Raw genomic sequence first — 18,370 nt, forward strand, 5'->3', positions numbered from 1 at the left:
GCATTCCCATTATGCCGTAACGTTTTATTTATCGTAGAACGACTGTCGCGTATAACCTGTTCCCTTATCACAACTATCTGTCATGACTGTATTGTAGACGCTTTCTTTTATAATATCATTTTATAAGTGACGGGACGAATAAGTCGTGCGCCTGACAGTAAGCTACACGCCTGTCCATAACAGTTGCAGTGCCAAATATAGCTTTAAAACGCAAAGATCTGAGGGGCACTGTCACTGCGCCCATCACCCTGAGACATAAGTTGACAAGTCCCATGTGCCTGTACTTTCACCAGCACAATGACGCTTCAAACCTGGAAAACAGTAATGCTGACATTACTGCTTGGCGGCAGAAATAGGTAAAGTAAGGTTAATTTTATCGTTGAATGACTGTCGTGTCTAGCTGTTCCCACTAGATCGTGGCGACAATTTATCGGTTCATGACAGGATCGTTTGAAGCTGCGATTATCTGTCGTCACATTTTTATCGTGACGTTTTATTTATCGCCTGACGACTGTCGTTCCAGCCCTTCCCATTGTCACGACAGTCTGTCGTCGTAAAGTCAAAAAAGTCGTGAACATCAGTTAATTGTGTTGTTCTATGTGTGAACAACTTCATTTAAATATACAAGCCACGACACTTAAACTGCACTACTATGTGAGTCACGACATAATGGGAACGCGCCCTTACAGTTACAGCTCGCTAATGAGTACCCGGCTTAAAAGACAAAATCCTTTACCTCTCACTTACAGACATTTCTCTCCTAAATCTAACGCTTTGGCTTTGATCCTCCTTTTTGTCCAGTTTGCGAACTGGATTTTTGGCCACTTAAACGTTGCCCGCTCAAGCGTTGCCCGCTCAAACGGTGCCCGCTCAAACGGTGCCCGCTCAAACGGTGCCCACTCAAACGATGCCCGCTCAAACGGTGCCCGCTCAAACTTTGCGCGCTCAAACGTTGCCCGCTTAAACGTTGCCCGCTCAAACGTTGCCCACTCAATTGTTTCTTATCCTTTTGCCCACTCAATTGTTTCTTATCCTTTTGCCCACTCAATCGAGATGCACTCGTAGACTCACGTAGTATACCTGAAATGTAATAGTAATAATATTACTTATTTATTCTGATAGCTAGGACCAGAGACAGGCAAGCGCTCGAGTTTTAACCCGGGGTTTTTAGTTGTAAAGTGTGCAAAGTGTATTTAGTTGTAAAAGGTATTTAGAACTAAATACACTTCCGGACACATAATTCGAGCCACCACGCATGTTTGATTGATCAAAAACTATAATGCAATTTTGAAACTAGTATATTAAACGTCTTTTCCATAAGTCCTTGTTGGGAGTTTGGACTTGCAAAACCGGGGAAAACTTTTTCTTCGATGCTATCACCATTTTTGTATTCTAGCCCTTTACGACAAAACTACGAGGTGGCTGAATTATGTGTCCGGGAGTATATTTGTTGTAAATTGAGTTTTGTTCAAGTTTAATTACATTATTACAAAATGTTATTGTATTGTATTGCTTTCTTTATCTGCTTTATCTAGACGACTCGATTTGCCTTTCTGTTGAATCGATTCTTTTGAAAATCGTATTGAAATAACCGATACAAAAAATTGTATATAAGCGCACTTCTTTCGATTCGCATTTGTTCCGAATACGAGACTATATAAATTTAGAAAACTCTGAACCATATCAGATGTCGCTTGTGCACTAACTTCTATTCGAGGGGACTACTTTCGATCCCCGTCCGACATCTGTCCGAAACAATTATGTCAAATAAGTAATATTCGACAAAATTAAAAGACAAGTATCCAGTATGAAGCTTCATTCGCGTCTTTTCATTTGGTCAAGTATTGCTTCATCATCATCATCATCAGCCTATGGCAGTCCACTGCTGGACATAGGCCTCCCCTAATGCACGCCATTTCGCCCTGTTCTCGGCTTGACGCATCCATTTCCTGCCAGCAATCTTCCGCAGATCGTCACTCCATCTAGCTGGAGGGCGTCCCACACTACGTTTGCCAAGTCGTGGTCTCCACTCAAGAACTCGTTTACCCCAGCGGTTGTCGGTTCTTCAGCAAATATGTCCAGCCCACTGCCACTTCAGCTTGCTTATCCGAAGAGCTATGTCGATCACTTTGGTTCTCTGTCTGATAACCTCATTACGGAGTTTATCTTTCAGAGAAACTCCGAGCATAGCTCGTTCCATAGCTCGCTAAGCGACTTTAAACTGGTGGACTAGCCGTATCGTGAGTGTCCACGACTCAGCTCCGTACGTTAGAACTGGTAGGACGCACTGGTTGAAAACCTTTGTTTTCAAGCTCTGCGGGATGGGTGATGAAAAGACTCGACGTAGCTTCCCAAACGCTGCCCAGCCAAGCTGAATCCTCCTCCTGGCCTCCTTCTTGAAGTTATTTCTACCTAACTGCAGAATCTGCCCGAGGTAAGTGTATTCGGAAACAACTTCAAGAAGGTGGCCATTGACGCAGATGGGTCTCGGATCAATGTGGTCATTGATCATGACTTTGGTTTTATCAAAGTTCATGCCGAGACCAATCCGCCGCGAGGCGGATGCTAGGCTGTTCAGCATCTGATCCAGTTCCTCCAGCGATTCTGCCATTAGGACTATGTCATCTGCAAATCGCAAGTGTGAGTAAGTATTGCTTATTTGGTAGTAATTGTTTCGGACGGATGTCGGACGGAGAATCCGAATCCGAAAAAATACGAATATCGCTTGTACACATTTCTAAACAATTGTGACCTTTCCGACGGTCATTTCTCGGATTCGGAGCTGATACGAAAGGGACGTTGTTCAACTTTGAACATCATGCGTTTAACAATAAAACGCAAGATCGTTACATACATCTAATCTGTCACGAAAAAATGGCCTCATCAGCAGGCAACAATCGTAACATAATTAACTAATTAACAGAAAGAGCTTCGTCCGCAACCAACACGTAGCACACTAAGAAAATTCTGTTTTAATTTACCTGCACGCTATGATGGCCGTTTTGACAGATTACAAAAGTGAGGTCAAATCTCAATTCATTATCGAAAAATATAATCGAATATGAGTCGCATCTATAAGTTTTTAGATTTATAACTAATATTGCAAGGGGTAGCTGATGAAAAAATCATTAAAAATGTTTACTTAATAAGTATATCGTTAATCCGAAACTGCTTTGTTTTGCATTGAGCTTTGACGCGAGTCTGCCGGAGGTAGAAGTTGTGCTGGCCAGCGATCCCACAAGTGACGATGGTATTCATCGAGTATATAACCAGAAATAGAGACGAAATAACGGCCATATATTCCTGGTAACACATTAGCGATACAGCTCTTATAAATATCAACTCTAGTTTGCACTGAAATATAGACAGGCCAGCTACTGACCTGTGTGTACATCTCCAAAAAATATTCTGTATTTATTGTAATAAAGATAATATCTCTAACAATGCCGTGCTGTTCTATTCGGTGGTGTGGAGAAACAGCAAAACATCTAATTACAAAACAAACGGAATCACATTTCATCGGTAATTAAATATTAAATATGCAATTTTGCAATTTTCGTCCATTATAGCACAGCTCAAGTTAACTGGTCGATTTGAAGTGAAACAGTTGACGACACCCGTCAATTGTTTCGAACTCGGGCTCGCCAATCGGAGCGCAGTTGTCACAGTAATGATATGGCAGAATAGTTTTGAAACAAATTAAATGACATTTCGTTTCTATCTCTGGTTATATACTCGATGATGGTATTAGATTTCATTTTTTTCAATTTCGTAAAACAAATGCCGATGTGTCGTAAAATTCTACTGTTAGCTTTCCTGAAACATCTTTATAATATTGTACATTAATATTAGTAATTTGTTTGCGTAAATTCGAGTATTTTGCGATACAGGAAGTAATTGTACTATTTTTGCCTCGGGCGCTTAAAATAATTAATCAGCTGCTTATCTCCGACTCCTCGATAGACCTATTCAATTGTTCAGAGTCTAAATTTGTATTCTCCACGGGACCCTACCTCGAATTATTGACCAGACCCAACAGTATTCAAGTTTAGCTTCACTATAATTTTAATTTTTAATCTGACGTTTTATTAATTTTACTTCATGACGTTTTACTTTATAATTTTCGGTATTACCTTGACATGAATTTGTTTACTATTTACGAACAATGTGTTATTGCTTGTACTATAACTTTACCTTATTTTAATTTATAATGTATTAGGACTTCAGCAACTATTGCGTCTAGATATATTCTGTTAGCAATGTTATGTTTGTACTAGAATGAAATAAATGAATTATGAATTATTTAGCAAAATACATAATTATGACATTCGGAAACGGATGTTGTGACTAGTGTACCGCGTGCTGTTTCTCGATTGTATTAGCATTTACAAGACATCTCTATAAATTGTACATAAATAGTAGTAACTTATTTGTATAAATTTGTGTATTTTGCTATACAGTAACTGTACTGTCTACCAAAATATATAATTAAATAAGATTTGGAAACGGTTGTGATAATTATACGCAGGCTGTTTCTTGCTTGGTGTGGTAACCTGATTGATAGATATCAAGAGGGCTTAAAGGCGGGAAACAGCACTTGCTCCACACAGATTATTACTAAAAATTCTAAGGTGAAGACTGTAATCTTTATATGTTCGTAATCATTAAAACCAAGAAGTCCAATCCAGTATTTAGTTATTTTAAATATCTCCTTCTCATAATACAATCCACAAATTTTTCTGCTTGTCACTGACAACAATGTACATCAATCAGTACCGTCGACGCAGTTATGAATTAATACGAAACTTGATGAGTGGACAAACGTCAAAACGGCCATCATACCGTGCCGGTACTTTAGTAATAAACATTGTATGAATAGTCAGTAAGAATTGAAATATACTCAGTCAACAACTACCATCTGATTTTAATTCAACTCCTGCTTAGTGACGTACTACTACCCGCAACTCCTATCACTGTGGCCAAGGCACACTTGGCCATCAGTAGATCGGTCTTGTGAGTCTGCTGGACTGGCAGTGAGAATTCCAGTACACATTGCACGACGTGTACTTCCGTACCTCCTACAAAACTTCCGTTTGTCACCTTAGATCTCCTGGTGACAGACTTCCCGTTCATATCTTGTATATATTCTCCATCTATATATTTTAAGTTAAGTTAGGCTACACACCGTTAGGTTGTAGGGTTATACTAAATAAATCGCACGGACGGTTCTTGAGGTCTCAACGTTAGGTTCAATAGGGTAGTTTTTTATCTTGACCTACACACAGCAGGCGGTTGGTATTTGCTACATACGCCACCACACACTACTTTGACAGACACTACCACCACATAAATACCTAACCGCACGCTGTTCACAGAACACAAATGCTTTTAATAGTGAGAATCCACAGGCATCGAGTATATGACAGAGAATGTCATAAAAAGCATTTAGAAAGGTTGGAGAGTCAATTGAGAGCGAATCCCAAATTGTTTTGGGCACATGTAAAAGCTAAGCGTGGTGGATCTAGTACATACCCCATTTCTATGACTGATGGTTCTTATAAAACATCTGATGTTGCTGAAGTCTGTGAATTATTTGCGTCTAATTTTTCTAGTATTTGTGATTTTACAGGTGGCAATATTTTGGGGGGAAATTGCTGTATAGAGGAATCGTCATCTCTAAAATTCATGGAAATAAATAGTCAGGGTTTTGATGTACCATTAATAGAACTAGAAACTATTGAAAGAACTCTTAAAACACTAGATAAAAATAAGGGAGCCGGGCCTAGGGGTGTTATTTCATCAATAACACCTCTGTTTATTACTTCTTGTGCGTCGCAGTTGGCCCAACCTCTTTATTTAATATACAATAAATCTTTAGCTACTGGTATGTTCCCTTATATTTGGAAAAGAGCTAAAGTCGTTCCTATTTACAAGTCGGGTGATAATAGCCTAACAACGAATTATAGGCCAATATCGATTTTGTGTATATTTGCCAAGATTTTGGAATCTCTCCTTTGCACGCATATTCGTAGACATTTTAATTTTTATCTTAGCAACTTTCAACATGGTTTTGTTAGTGCCCGTTCTACTTGCACCAATCTAGTCACATTTAATGAAAATCTGGTCGAAGCTTTAGACTCAGGGAAGGAGTTGGATGAAGGAGTGGGACAGACTTCAGCAAAGCTTTCGACTGCGTGCCGCACAAAATACTTTAAAAAAAGTTATATGCATATGGCTTCTCGGGGAAGTTTCTTGATTGGCTCATGTCCTATTTAACGGATCGATCTTTCTGTGTAGTAATTAACGGCTATCAATCAGGGCCTAGAAACGTAGCATCGGGTGTTCCACAGGGATCGCATTTGGGTCGCCTATTATTTAATATCTTTATAAATGATATACCTGACTGCTTTAGGTTTTCGAAGTTATTTATGTACGCTGATGATCTCAAATTTGCCAGGGTAATAAATACTATAAACGATGTACAGCTGCTTCAAGAAGACCTGGACCGGCTAGTTGTATGGTGTGGAGATAACGGTATGAAGCTTAACTCTGCTAAATGTTTTTTTGGAAAATTTTGTCTCAAATTTAATATTATACCCTCTAAATACTACATTGGCAACCATTTAGTTCAGGAATGTGATAAAATTAGAAACCTCGGAGTTTTGTATGATAAAAAGTTAACTTTTGTCCCACACATAGAAAATGTAATTAAGCGCGCGTCTAGAATGTTAGGATTTGTTATGAGAAACACCAAGGATTTTAAAAATGTTAAAACAAAAATACTATTGTTCCAAAGTGTAGTTCGTAGCACATTAGAGTACTGTAGTGTGGTGTGGTGGCCTCATTTCGCCGTTCATTGGTTGCGATTGGAGCGAATACAGAGGCGTTTCATGTGGTATCTTGCTTTCTCGATCGGCAAAGCCAAAAAAAGCTTTTCATATGCTGACAGATTACGTTATTTCAAATTGATGTCCCTGGACGACCGGAGAAAATTCCTTGATTTTCTATTTCTCTTTAAAATTCTGCGTAACCACATAAATTGCCCTCAATTGCTTTCTCTTTTCAATTACCGTATCCCACCGAGATTACCCCGTCACCCCATTACACCTCTTCATCCTCCGTTGCGGCGCACCGTCTTAGGTACAAATTCACCTGTACCCAGACTGTCCAATCTACTCAATGAAATCAGTCATCATTGTGATATACACCAAATCTCACTAAGCAAGTTTCGTCTGCTTGTTCACAATAAATTGTTAAATAAGTAGGTAGTATAAGTGGTCATGTGTTTTTTGTTTCTGTTTTCTTTTGTTTCTTTTTACTGTTAAATGGTTAGACATTATTTATTTATTATTCTTTAATCTTAATATAGGTACTTAATTACGAGTTTTCAGTTATGGCATGAGGTGTTTACCAGTAAATAACTGTTGCACTCAGCCTTTAAACAATGTTATATATTTATCTAGCTGTAGTTTTAGTGTAAGCAGTTGTTGGTGAACCAATAAATTTAAAAAAAAATGACCAGAAATAGAGAAAAATGTCATTTAATTTGTTTGAAACCTATTCGGCCAGATCATTACGGTGACAACTGCGCTCCGATTGGCCAGCCCGAATTTGAAAGAATTGACGAGCGTCGTCAATTGTTTCACTTCAAATCGACCAGTTTAACGTGAGCTTTGCTATAAATGACGACAATTGAAAAATTACATACTTAATATTTAATTACCGATGTAATGTGATTCCGTTTGTTTTGTAATTAGATGTTTTGCCGTGTTTCCCACACTACCGAATGGAACAGACCCTCATAGTTGGAGATATTCTCTTTATTACAATAAATACAGAATATTATTGGAATATACGGAGACGTACGCACAGGTCAGTTGTTGGCGCTGTTCAGCTTTCTAATTTGTGATTTCAGCGCAAACGAGAGTTGATATTTAAAAGTGATTAAGGGCCCATTTGCCTTTTGAGTTGCCAGGGATGGATGGCCCTTATTTCGTCTCTATTTTTGGTTATATACTCGATGTCCAGAGGATTACAAGGTAAGTATTATGTAGATCGTTGCCACTTTTTTGTTGCAAAAGATTTTTTACATCAAATTTTGTAATATACTTAATAAATATGTAATATATAATAAATATGGAATTCTATCAAATTTCGCCCACAGCTTTGGGCAGAAATGGGTTAAAACCTGGCACTGCGGCAAAAACCCGGTTAAACCCCGGGCGGATTGATTGGGTTTTAACCCACTGCCCATCTCTGTATAGGATCCGTTGCTTAGTATTATAAATACAGCAACTACGCTTCTCTAATAAGATTCTGGTTGATATTCAAAATTTGCCATTCACGAAGTTTAAAACTATAGTGAAACAAAAACTTTATACTAAAGGTACCATGTATTATTTGCCGAGCAGATGCCATCTCACCGGAGGGATGGAGGAGCGAAGTCTCTAGGACATCATCACGTTGTTAAAGGAGACCGACCCAGACAACGTGCCTGCTTTCGTGACGAAGGAGCTGCCCCCTGTCACGTGCGACCACGTTGACGTCATCAGGCTGCTGAAGGATATCACGTCCCTAAAAGTGAGCCTTGCTGAAGTTCACTGTAAATTGGAGGCCTCGGACAATACCATCAGTGAGTTGCGTGCTCAAGTTGCATTACTGAGTAGTGCGGCTTCGGTAAGCAGGTCACCAGAGGCCTGTAACGTGAATACTTATCGCGGGGCACAAAACGCATCTATCGGCAGTTTTGAGTTAGCCCATAAGTCACCGTACGGAAGAAAAAAAACAATGGAAGTGCTATAAGCCTCGATTACCATGAGAACCGATGTCGCCAAAACTCATACATTCTTCATTTGAAACACTATAAAATCTTGATATTGATTGGTCAGATAGCTGGATTGTTAATGTAATTTAAACTTTACCCTGTTGGCATATCGTTAAAAGTTCAATACAATCAATACCTATTATTGCAAGTTACGACATTTTGATATTATATTGAAATTTCAATCAATGTACTGCCATCTAGCGGTTAATTGCTGAACGACGACGAATTGGAGTTATTAATTTAGTTCTCCAAAAAAAGAAGCGACCATATTGCAGAAGTCTAAGCTTTACTTTCGTTTCTTGTAAGAAAATTGAAAATATATTGAAGTAAGACTTTCCGATGGTATGAATACCACCACGGGTAATATTTTTGGTGCGGCTATCACTTTTGTACTCCAAAACAGCACTATAAGCCATTTTTCTAGGATTTTAGAGAATTTGCACGAAAGGATGACACAACCATACCATACAAAGCGAAAATGGCGGACTGAGCTCAGATGGGTTTTCGAGACCTACAGCTGGCACGTGTCGAATCTGAGGGGTACTGCCACTGCGCCCGTCACCCTGAGACATAAGTTGACAAGTCCCATGTGCCTGTAATTTCACCAGCACCCTTACCGACTGTTGGTGGCTGAAGACAGAGGTGCCGAGCCGAAAAGCAGCGAGGTTGTAAGCTGGATAGCGGCTGTAGAGCGGAACCAGGGGGCAGCGAGGAATGACGACGAGACGGCGGTGGTAGTGCAGCAGTGGATTATATCACTTTGTACTCGGAGGTGGAGTTCTACTTCATCTTGAGCGTCGGCTTCAGTTACTCTTGCCACTCCAAACTCGCTTGGTGAAGGTGAGGCACACAGTCCAGGTATGAGGAGCGTAAACGTAAAGACCAGGTTTAGCGTGAGGCAATCGAGGAACTGATCATCAGGCAGGCGCGTAAGCGCGGTAGAAGTAAAGCCAGGCTTCGAAAAGGTGAGACTTCGTATATTTACTAGATCTAGTGACCAGATGCCTCCAAGGTCGGTACAAGAATGATGAAGGTTTGGTAATCAGTGAGAAATAGATCATCGAAATTCGAATAGCCAATTTTGAATTTGAAATGAGGACCTAAATGTGAGCTGCCAGAAGCAGAAACGATTCTACTGCTAAGATTGCATATCAAAGGAAGAGTAATTTACAGGATAATCTATGGAAGAATAGATTGTAGAGGAGTAACAGATCTGTCAATCAATGTCACTTATAAAAATATTAAATACGAAATAAGTATGTTTATAAAGTGAAATTGATGAAATAGTACGTAATTAGCATAGGAAAAACGAATAGCAAAATGCGGAGATACTATCAGTACGATAGAATATGCCAAGGTCGGGAGATCTGACATGAATAGTGAGTAAATTGTCAAAGAGCGAGAAATAGCTTACAATAGGAGATTTAAGTAATTTAGACACCAATATTATAGTACTTTGTACTTGGTATAACGGGCTGGTGTCCGCAACTCGACGTCATCGCCTTGACGCCTCTTTCAGGAATCAGGAAAAGTAAGGACGTTTCCTAGAAAATGTATAACGAGAGTGATGAAGCTGATAGGGGTCCACAGTTTCATACTATAATATTTACAAAGAGATAAGTTTAGTATCATTCTAATAAGTTTTATAACGTGGTATCGACACTTCGTGTCTCCTTTCGGTTTTAGATTACACTTTGTTAAGTCATTATCTCAGTACAGAGTACTAAAAAAAACCGACCTCAAAAGTACGTGGAATTACGTCTATTTGCTAAGTTTTATTGAAATATCCTCTAGTTCGCCACTATGCGGGACTTGACAATGGAGATAATAAAAATCGGTTCTCACTACTCAAAGTATATCGAGAGAAAAACGCCTTGAATTGGAGAAATAGCATAATCAACCATTAAAGTAATTGCTCCTAAATTAAAGTTAGGCGCTATTTATAAAAAAGCCACCCTTCGAGGTGGATGATTTTCTTCAAAATGAAACGGGACCACTATGGAAGTAAGTACCCCCTTTCCAACAAAAAAAGAATCATGAAAATCGGTTTATACCGGAGTTATCGCGTAGCACACATACAAAAAAAAGAACATACAGTCGAATTGAGAACTTCCTCCTTTTTTGAAGCCGGTTAAAAAGACTCGAATTTCTTGAACATTCTTCTCATGTAAATTTGCTTTACGAATGAGCAGTAGAATTTAATCAATATGCCGATTTCAAGTGTAATTTGCTTACTTAAGAAATAGCACATTATTGCAGAGGCCGGGAATGAAGGGATTGCTGAATGAGCATGAGTTACAAGGCCGAGCGCCAGCGAGGCCGTTTATTAATACGAGTCAAGCAATCTCCATTCCCGCCGAGGCATATACAGTGTTTTTCTCAAACAATGTTAGGAAATAATAGAAGACTAAAGAGGTATAATAGAAAAATTTTAAAAATGTTAATTAAAATTAAAAGTAATATTTGATATAGTTTTTCCTAGCACATTTAGTAGTAGTCTGCTGAACTTGTGATGATGTGGTTGAATGTGTATCCATCACTATATATTCATTATCGATCTTCTCAGTAGAACTTATTTTCGTGACGGACATATAAAAAAGGTCAAAAAAACAGGAAAGAATACCAAAGCACTATAGTTTATTTTACCGCCTTTTTTTTAAAAAAAAGCACATTTTTTTTATTCACGCAATTACGAACAATTGGCATTTGGCTGTATGAGTTTTTCTTTTGCCTGTTTACATAGTTCATTATTCGTAGGTAGATTTAAAAGTTCACAGAAGAGGACAGTAATGGATTTTCAAGCTTACTTTGCAGCCCTTGGCCGGAAAGAAGTCGCACGATCCTTAAATAACAAATTTTTAGATGAGCTAGTGAGGTACTAGCTCGGAAAGGTTTTCTTTTTCATTATAAATCTGCGCGAAAAAGCGTTTTTCCATGCTAGCGTGGAAAAGGTTTTTGAAATTCGAACTTTACGATGGACTGTGGTGCACCTAACTTTTTCTTTCGATGTAAAAAAACATAATGACACGTTCAACTACGCGATTTGTCGTACATTATTTTTGTATGTATATTTTATTCTTATTATTGTGGACATTAAATTGACAGTAGTAGCTAATTTTGTTTATTAAAATTGATTTGTTATAGTTCAACTGTTTTTCTTTCATCTACCATTTTCCTCGCTATAGTGAGGTGAAAAATTGTGTGTCTCGCTACGCTCAAGAATCTATTTTTTCGCTTCGCTCGTGGTTCAATCTTAGCTTCCTGCGCTTGCTCAGGTTTCAATAAAAGCACTCGCGTCAAATAACAACTTTGCAGCCTTGCATAACAAATAACTATTCCGTGTTCGTTTTTTGTAAGTAATGCAAACATTTTTGGTCATGTTAGAGAAATAAAGATTGTTTGACATTGACTTACAAATAAATGGACGACGGGTCTAATACAAAAACCACGAAAAAAATGTCTCAAGTATTTAGACGTAGTGACATGTATAGGAATATGAAAATGCTAAAACGTTGAATTTAAATTGTAATGTCATCGCAGTACTGTCTAATTTTGCTTGCTTCGCTGTCAGTCGAACAAACGAAGACTAAAGCGTGAATGACGCTCTGTATAAGTACGATTTTAACGCCCTATAAGTTCGGACACTTTTTAGCGCGGACCCGACGTCCATATAATTGTAAGTCAATGTTGTTTGAGTTTAAATAACAGTGATAGTATAAGACAAATATCGTAACTCTCGGTTTTTAGGTGCGTCATGCGATTTTTAGGTGCGTGTAGGCAACACGTCGCTCACAGCGTTGGTTGTCACATTATAATTTCAGTAGTACCTACAGGTTGTAAACATAATTTGAAAAAATAGTATATTGAATAATAATGACGGTAAATAATTATTAACGAAGGTTTGTTAGAAACCCGAAGCCGAACGTTGAGGGCTTTAATGACTCGAGGTCTGTAGTTTTTACCGAATAAATATCGCTTCACAACACAACATTTACGAATTTTGCAAATGGCGAGTTTTTTTTAAACAGATTGCCAGCTATTCTTCCATAGATAATACAACGTGAACTAAAATGTTATAATGCCGGGTTCAGTTTTTCACTTGCGTTTTGAGCTTGCTTGCGTTGGTGTGCACCCACACGACGTGGAAATCTGCCTTCCGCGCAAAGGCGTTCGCGAGTCTTTGGCTTTGAGTTGCGGAGAGACTTGCGCGCATGCGCGACACCTTACATTTGTTTTGGTTGTATTGGACGCGTGGACGCTGCTGCTGCTCTGCGATTGGCCAGTGGTGCTGTCCTCCGCAAACGTTCCCTGTTGCTTGCGTGGAAATATCGAACATGCCAGATATCAAACAGACGCAACACAAAAGCAAGCGGCAGGCGCAAGCGAGCGACTCGTGAACAGTCCTGCCTGCGCGTACGCGACATATCTTTGCGTACGCGCGAAGCGACTCACGCAAGCAAGAGAAATACGCAAGTGAAAGAGAAAGAAGTAAACCCGTCATTAAAGGTACATGCAGTCACAATGTATTAGATACAAAATAAATAAATAATTTCCAAATTTTAAAAATACTGCAGAATTTGAATTCACAAAATAAATTAAGCAAAAAAACAGTTAAATTGCAAATGTTTAGTTTTTTTTTATCCTTCAAGTTCATGCGACATATACGTTCAGACTTTTCGAGCATAAAAAATGTTTGCCTAATCTTGACATAAAAAATCCATGGGGCGATAACGTAATGAAAAAGCCAGTGTGCATAATATAGGACATTACGGTCGCCTTTGCCTGCATGTTATGACACTTTTTAGGAGCAAGTGCAATGAAAATAACTTTTATTAAAAAAACCGACTGCAAAATCGGCTTTTTATTGGAATTACATCTATTTACCTAGTTTTATTGAAATCGGTTTCCGGAAAGTCCGTGGAACCGGATTTATGTCCTAATTTGCCAACCCTATTTGATGTAGCATGCGTTTAAAGTTAAATTATTAATTAAATACAATACTAAAAGATACAGTAATTGGAATTAACCAGAAAACACCAGTAAAGAATTCAGAATTCGTATAACGAATTCTTTATTGGTGTTTGCAGCTATGTGCACCAGAATATATAAAACGGGGTTCCAGGTCTGGTCTTGTCAAGAGCCCATGGTAAGCCGTTTGGACTTTCAAGGCAGTCTCCGATTGGGGCGATGCCAATCTTGCCAAATTTAACGCAACCAAAACGCAGGCGTATTTATTTTCCACAAAACGGAGTCCCTGAGTTGACTCCGACTTTTCGTGATACATCCATACCTATAGCTGATTGTCTCCACCTACTTGGAATAGACCTGTCATCTAATTCGATACATTGAATCCATAACCAAAAATGCAGCAAGGAAGCTTGACATCGTTTCCACGGTGAGGTGTTACTTTAGATCGGGACAGTTGCTTCGGCTGTACCAAGCACAAGTCCGGTCGTGTATGGAGTACTGCTGCCACCTTTGGGATGACTCTGCCACATACCAACTGGCCACATTGGATTCAATTGACAAGCGTGTCAAGTAGTCTCGGAAGTAGTAGAGGCGAAGCTACAGAGCCTTGAACACCGCTGCAAAGTTGCCTGCTTATAGGTATTTTACAGGGTATATCACGGAGAGTGTGCGATGGAATTACACGATTTAATTCCGCCTTCCCCTTTCCATCACCGGGGGTCTAGACGTAGGCTTGAGTTGCACCCCTATGTTGCGGATATTCCTAAGATTCGCATGACGCGTTACGCTTCCACGTTTATATGACGAACGGCTATGGAGTGGAATTCCCTGGATGCAGACTTGTTCCCTGAACGTTATAACTTGAACCTTTTCAAGGCGAGTTTGAACAGGCATTATTCAGATGTGCATGCTCCATCGTCGACCTTATCGTCATTTTGCATCAGGACAGATGGAGGTCAAATATGCACTTACATTTTTATATAAAAAAGTTCCAAGTTATTACAGAGAACACTATATAAAATCAGAATTGGAAAATGGAATATTTCGGATCTAAATCGGGTATATTTCTTTTTCTTTAAACAAACCGATATCACAGCTGATCTAGATGCGTGAATTGATTTATATCCGAAAATCCTGGATTTATTTTCCAATCGTGACATCTTAAGAACTTGATTTTTTTTTCTTCGGCCGAAGATCGAACAATCAACATCCCCTGGGGATGCCTCACAGAGACGCGAAACACGTGTCGGGTATATTTTTGGTGGTGGTATCTGTGACTGTAGTTGCGCTTGTGTTGTTAATTCATGCGGAGGCAGGGTGGCAAAATTAATTAAGATGAAAAAAAAAAACAATTAAAAAAATAAAGAAGCATTTTTTTTAAATTACTTACTTGACAAGGTAAGTGGTTAAATCTACTGACCTTTATTACTTTTCCCAGTAGTTGAAGTTGCAGGCGCATTAATGTGAGTTGTAGATGATACAGACTTTGCAGGCGGTGACGGTGCCAGTCCTTTATCTTGTACCCCTTGTATCCCGATGCTGGTGGATGAAGGCGAACGAATGACGACTGAAGACCTGCGCCTTTTGCTCATAGGTGGACCTAATATTTCTCGCTTTTTATCTTGTAAGGCGTCCATTATTGTTGCTACAAATCAAATACAAAGATAAAATAAGGAAGGAAAAATAAAGTGAAACTAACTACAGTCACGGGCAAGTCGAAGACTAAAAAAGTCCCAGAAGTAATAACACAATATAAGTAACGTTGGACAGGACACATGATGAGTGAAAAAATTAATAAATAGAGAAAAGATATAGTGGAAACCATTCCACGGTACCAAGCGCGCACACACACTCACGCTCAGCTTGAATTTATTTTTAGTAAGTGGTGATCCGTCATACAAGGAATACACAAAAGTGTCACAAAGGTTCTGAAATGTTTGATTTGTCACAAATTAATGTATATGCATTGACTTACAAATAAATGGACGACGGGTCTAATACAAAAACCAAAGAAAAAAATGTCCCAAGTCTATTTAAACGTAGTGACATGTAAAGGAATATGAAAAAACTAAAACGTGGAATTTAAATTGTAATGTCATCGCAGTACTGTATAATTTTGCTTGCTTCGCTGTCAGTCCAACAAACGAAGACTAAAGCGTGAATGACGCGCTGTATACGATTTTATCGCCCTATAAGTTCGGACACTTTTTAGCGCGGACCCGACGTCCATATAATTGTAAGTCAATGTGTATATGGCACCATTTCTCGCCCCCATCTCCCTCTTTATGACTCTCTTCCTCAGGAAATATATATATATGTCGGAGACACTTGTCACTTCAAACGTAATGTAACACAATTCTGTTTATTGTTTACGGAATGTGCTTTACAAAAGGAATCTTAGCTAATATTATATTTCGTGGCTTCATTCTCGATATAATATTTAACCAGGTACTTTCCTTAACTTGCTAGGCAACACCGCACGGATTTTAGAGAAAACTAAAAAATGTTTTGACGTTGACACTCCCTATCAGGCATCAACCACCATTTTCTATCCTCATTTCTTTTTCGTGCGTGGCAACAAGCACACCTCCACAGCTCCGTTAAAATGTCAAAGCGAAGAAACTCAGAAAAAATCGAATATTATAAAAGTAAACTGAAATACTTGGAAAATACAGATGCCAAACGTCGTTGGCGTCATAGGATCATAATATCATCAGACGAGTCGGACATTGATCAAGGTAAGATTTTTTGTTACGCTAATAAATAACGAAAATAAAAAATGGAAATATTCATTTTTATCATATAGCACTACTTGCTACTTCCGCAATTATAATAAATATTCGCTTTCCTACATCGCAAAAGTGAATCTAATCTACATTTAATAAAACATCGGGTTAACTGCGAGTTATCCCCGATAACCAAATCGAACATGGGTGGATGAAAATCCGAACAGATATATTAATACGTGCATTTTACATGATTTATAATAAAACTGCCTCGAAGTTAACCGCGAGTTAAACACGATAATGAAATGGACTGTGAGTCGATTTTAATTTGAACAATATTAATTCCTACGTGGTAATAAGTAAAGATTTTTTTAAATAAAATTACGTCGGGGTTAACTGCGAGTTAACCACGATAACGAAATCGACTGTGAATCGATTTTAATTTGAACAATATTAGTTCCTACATGCTAATAAGTAAAGTTAATTTTAAATAAATTTACGTCAGGGTTAACCGTGAGTTAACCGCGATAATGAAATCGACTACGAGCCGATTTTAATAATTATATTATTCTCAGAAAAGTACATTTAGAATAAAATTAAGTTGAGGTTAACCATGAGTTAACTGCGATAAGAAATCAACTGCGAGTTATTTCAATTTAAATCCCACATACGTGCAATTAATAAGTGTTAACGAAACACGCAGTAGTTAAAACTCAATTACCTATCTAATTCAATTCTAAAGAAGATCGTTAATTGTTTTAGACGACAGCCACCTGCAAAACCAATATGCAGCTTCGCCAGCAATACCATTACGTAAACAGGTACCAACACCAGTCTGTAATACCCGGCATTAGTTTATCGCCAGACAGCAATAGAAAAAATTGCATATCACAATTAAAAACTTAATTGACTTGGGAGCGATGACAAAGTGCTGTTCTAGAAAACATCAATACATTTCTAGTACTTTTTTAGCCCCAAAACGCAACGGTAGTAGACGTTTCATATTGAACATAACGTTCTTTAACAAATTTGTAAGAAAAACTCATTTTAAAATGGAGGACTATCGAATTGCCTCAAAATTGATACCTCGCATTGAAAGAGGTGTATTCACTGACATCTATCTGCGAAGCAGACCGAAAGTACCACAGATTTCAATATTTACCTTGTGGTTCGAATGAAATTGAAACCTATGAATTTATTGCTCTGACATACGGCTTATCCACAGCATCGAAAGTGTTTACCAAAATCATGAAAGAAGTTGTAACACATTTGGGCAACAAGGATTTAAGTTATTGGTATATTTAGATGATATTTGTTGTATAACAGCTGATTATGACGATGCATCAATAATGTTAATGCAACCATTAACTTATTGCAATGTTCAGACTTCTTCGTTAATTACGGGAAGTCTGTGTTACAACCATGTCAAGTTTGTAAATTTCTAAGATTCAATTTTGACTCATAAAATTTAAGTATAAGTTTGCCTTTACAAAAACGTTAAAATTTATCACTTACTTTAAAAAATAATGAGGTTACCCCGATGTACCATACGGGAGTACGGTCAATTGATTGGTGTCCTCATCTCAGCTTGCCCAGTCACTAAATACGGTTGGTTATATACAAAATTACTGGAAATTCAGAAATTTCTAATTCTTCTAAAAACATGACGGTAACTATGAAACAACAACTTATCTTCCAGATATAATTCTAAGTGATTGGAGTTGGTGGACAGACAATATTTACTCGACTTCATCGCATATGAGAACCTCAAGTTTTAAATTAGAATTTATACAGATGCACCGCGCACCGGTTGGGATACCATATGTGGCGCGAGTAGCACAGGAGGCCAACG

The 18,370-nt window shown here is 38.3% G+C and overlaps 1 protein-coding gene across 2 annotated transcripts in view; it reads right to left on the minus strand.

Moving 5' to 3' along the window:
• Nucleotides 1-727: 727 nt before the first annotated feature.
• LOC113225728 overlaps nt 728-18,370 on the minus strand; it is a 48,111-nt gene continuing 30,468 nt past the window's right edge. The window contains exons 9-11 of one of the 2 annotated variants that reach the window (XR_003310041.1): nt 15,213-15,437; nt 8,391-8,574; nt 970-1,080 (exon numbers count right to left, since the gene is read on the minus strand). Coding sequence is in view for 1 of the 2 variants with exons in the window: in XM_026458130.1 (XP_026313915.1) it covers nt 767-1,080; nt 15,213-15,437 (539 nt within the window). In the remaining variant the exon portion in view is untranslated. Of the gene's footprint in view, nt 1,081-8,390; nt 8,575-15,212; nt 15,438-18,370 lie in introns of both variants that reach the window. The other variant, XM_026458130.1, reaches the window with a different exon arrangement.

Source organism: Hyposmocoma kahamanoa, unplaced genomic scaffold (genome assembly GCF_003589595.1).
Source record: "Hyposmocoma kahamanoa isolate Upper Pololo Valley unplaced genomic scaffold, ASM358959v1 170, whole genome shotgun sequence".
In the NCBI taxonomy this organism is placed as follows: Eukaryota; Metazoa; Arthropoda; class Insecta; order Lepidoptera; family Cosmopterigidae; genus Hyposmocoma; species Hyposmocoma kahamanoa.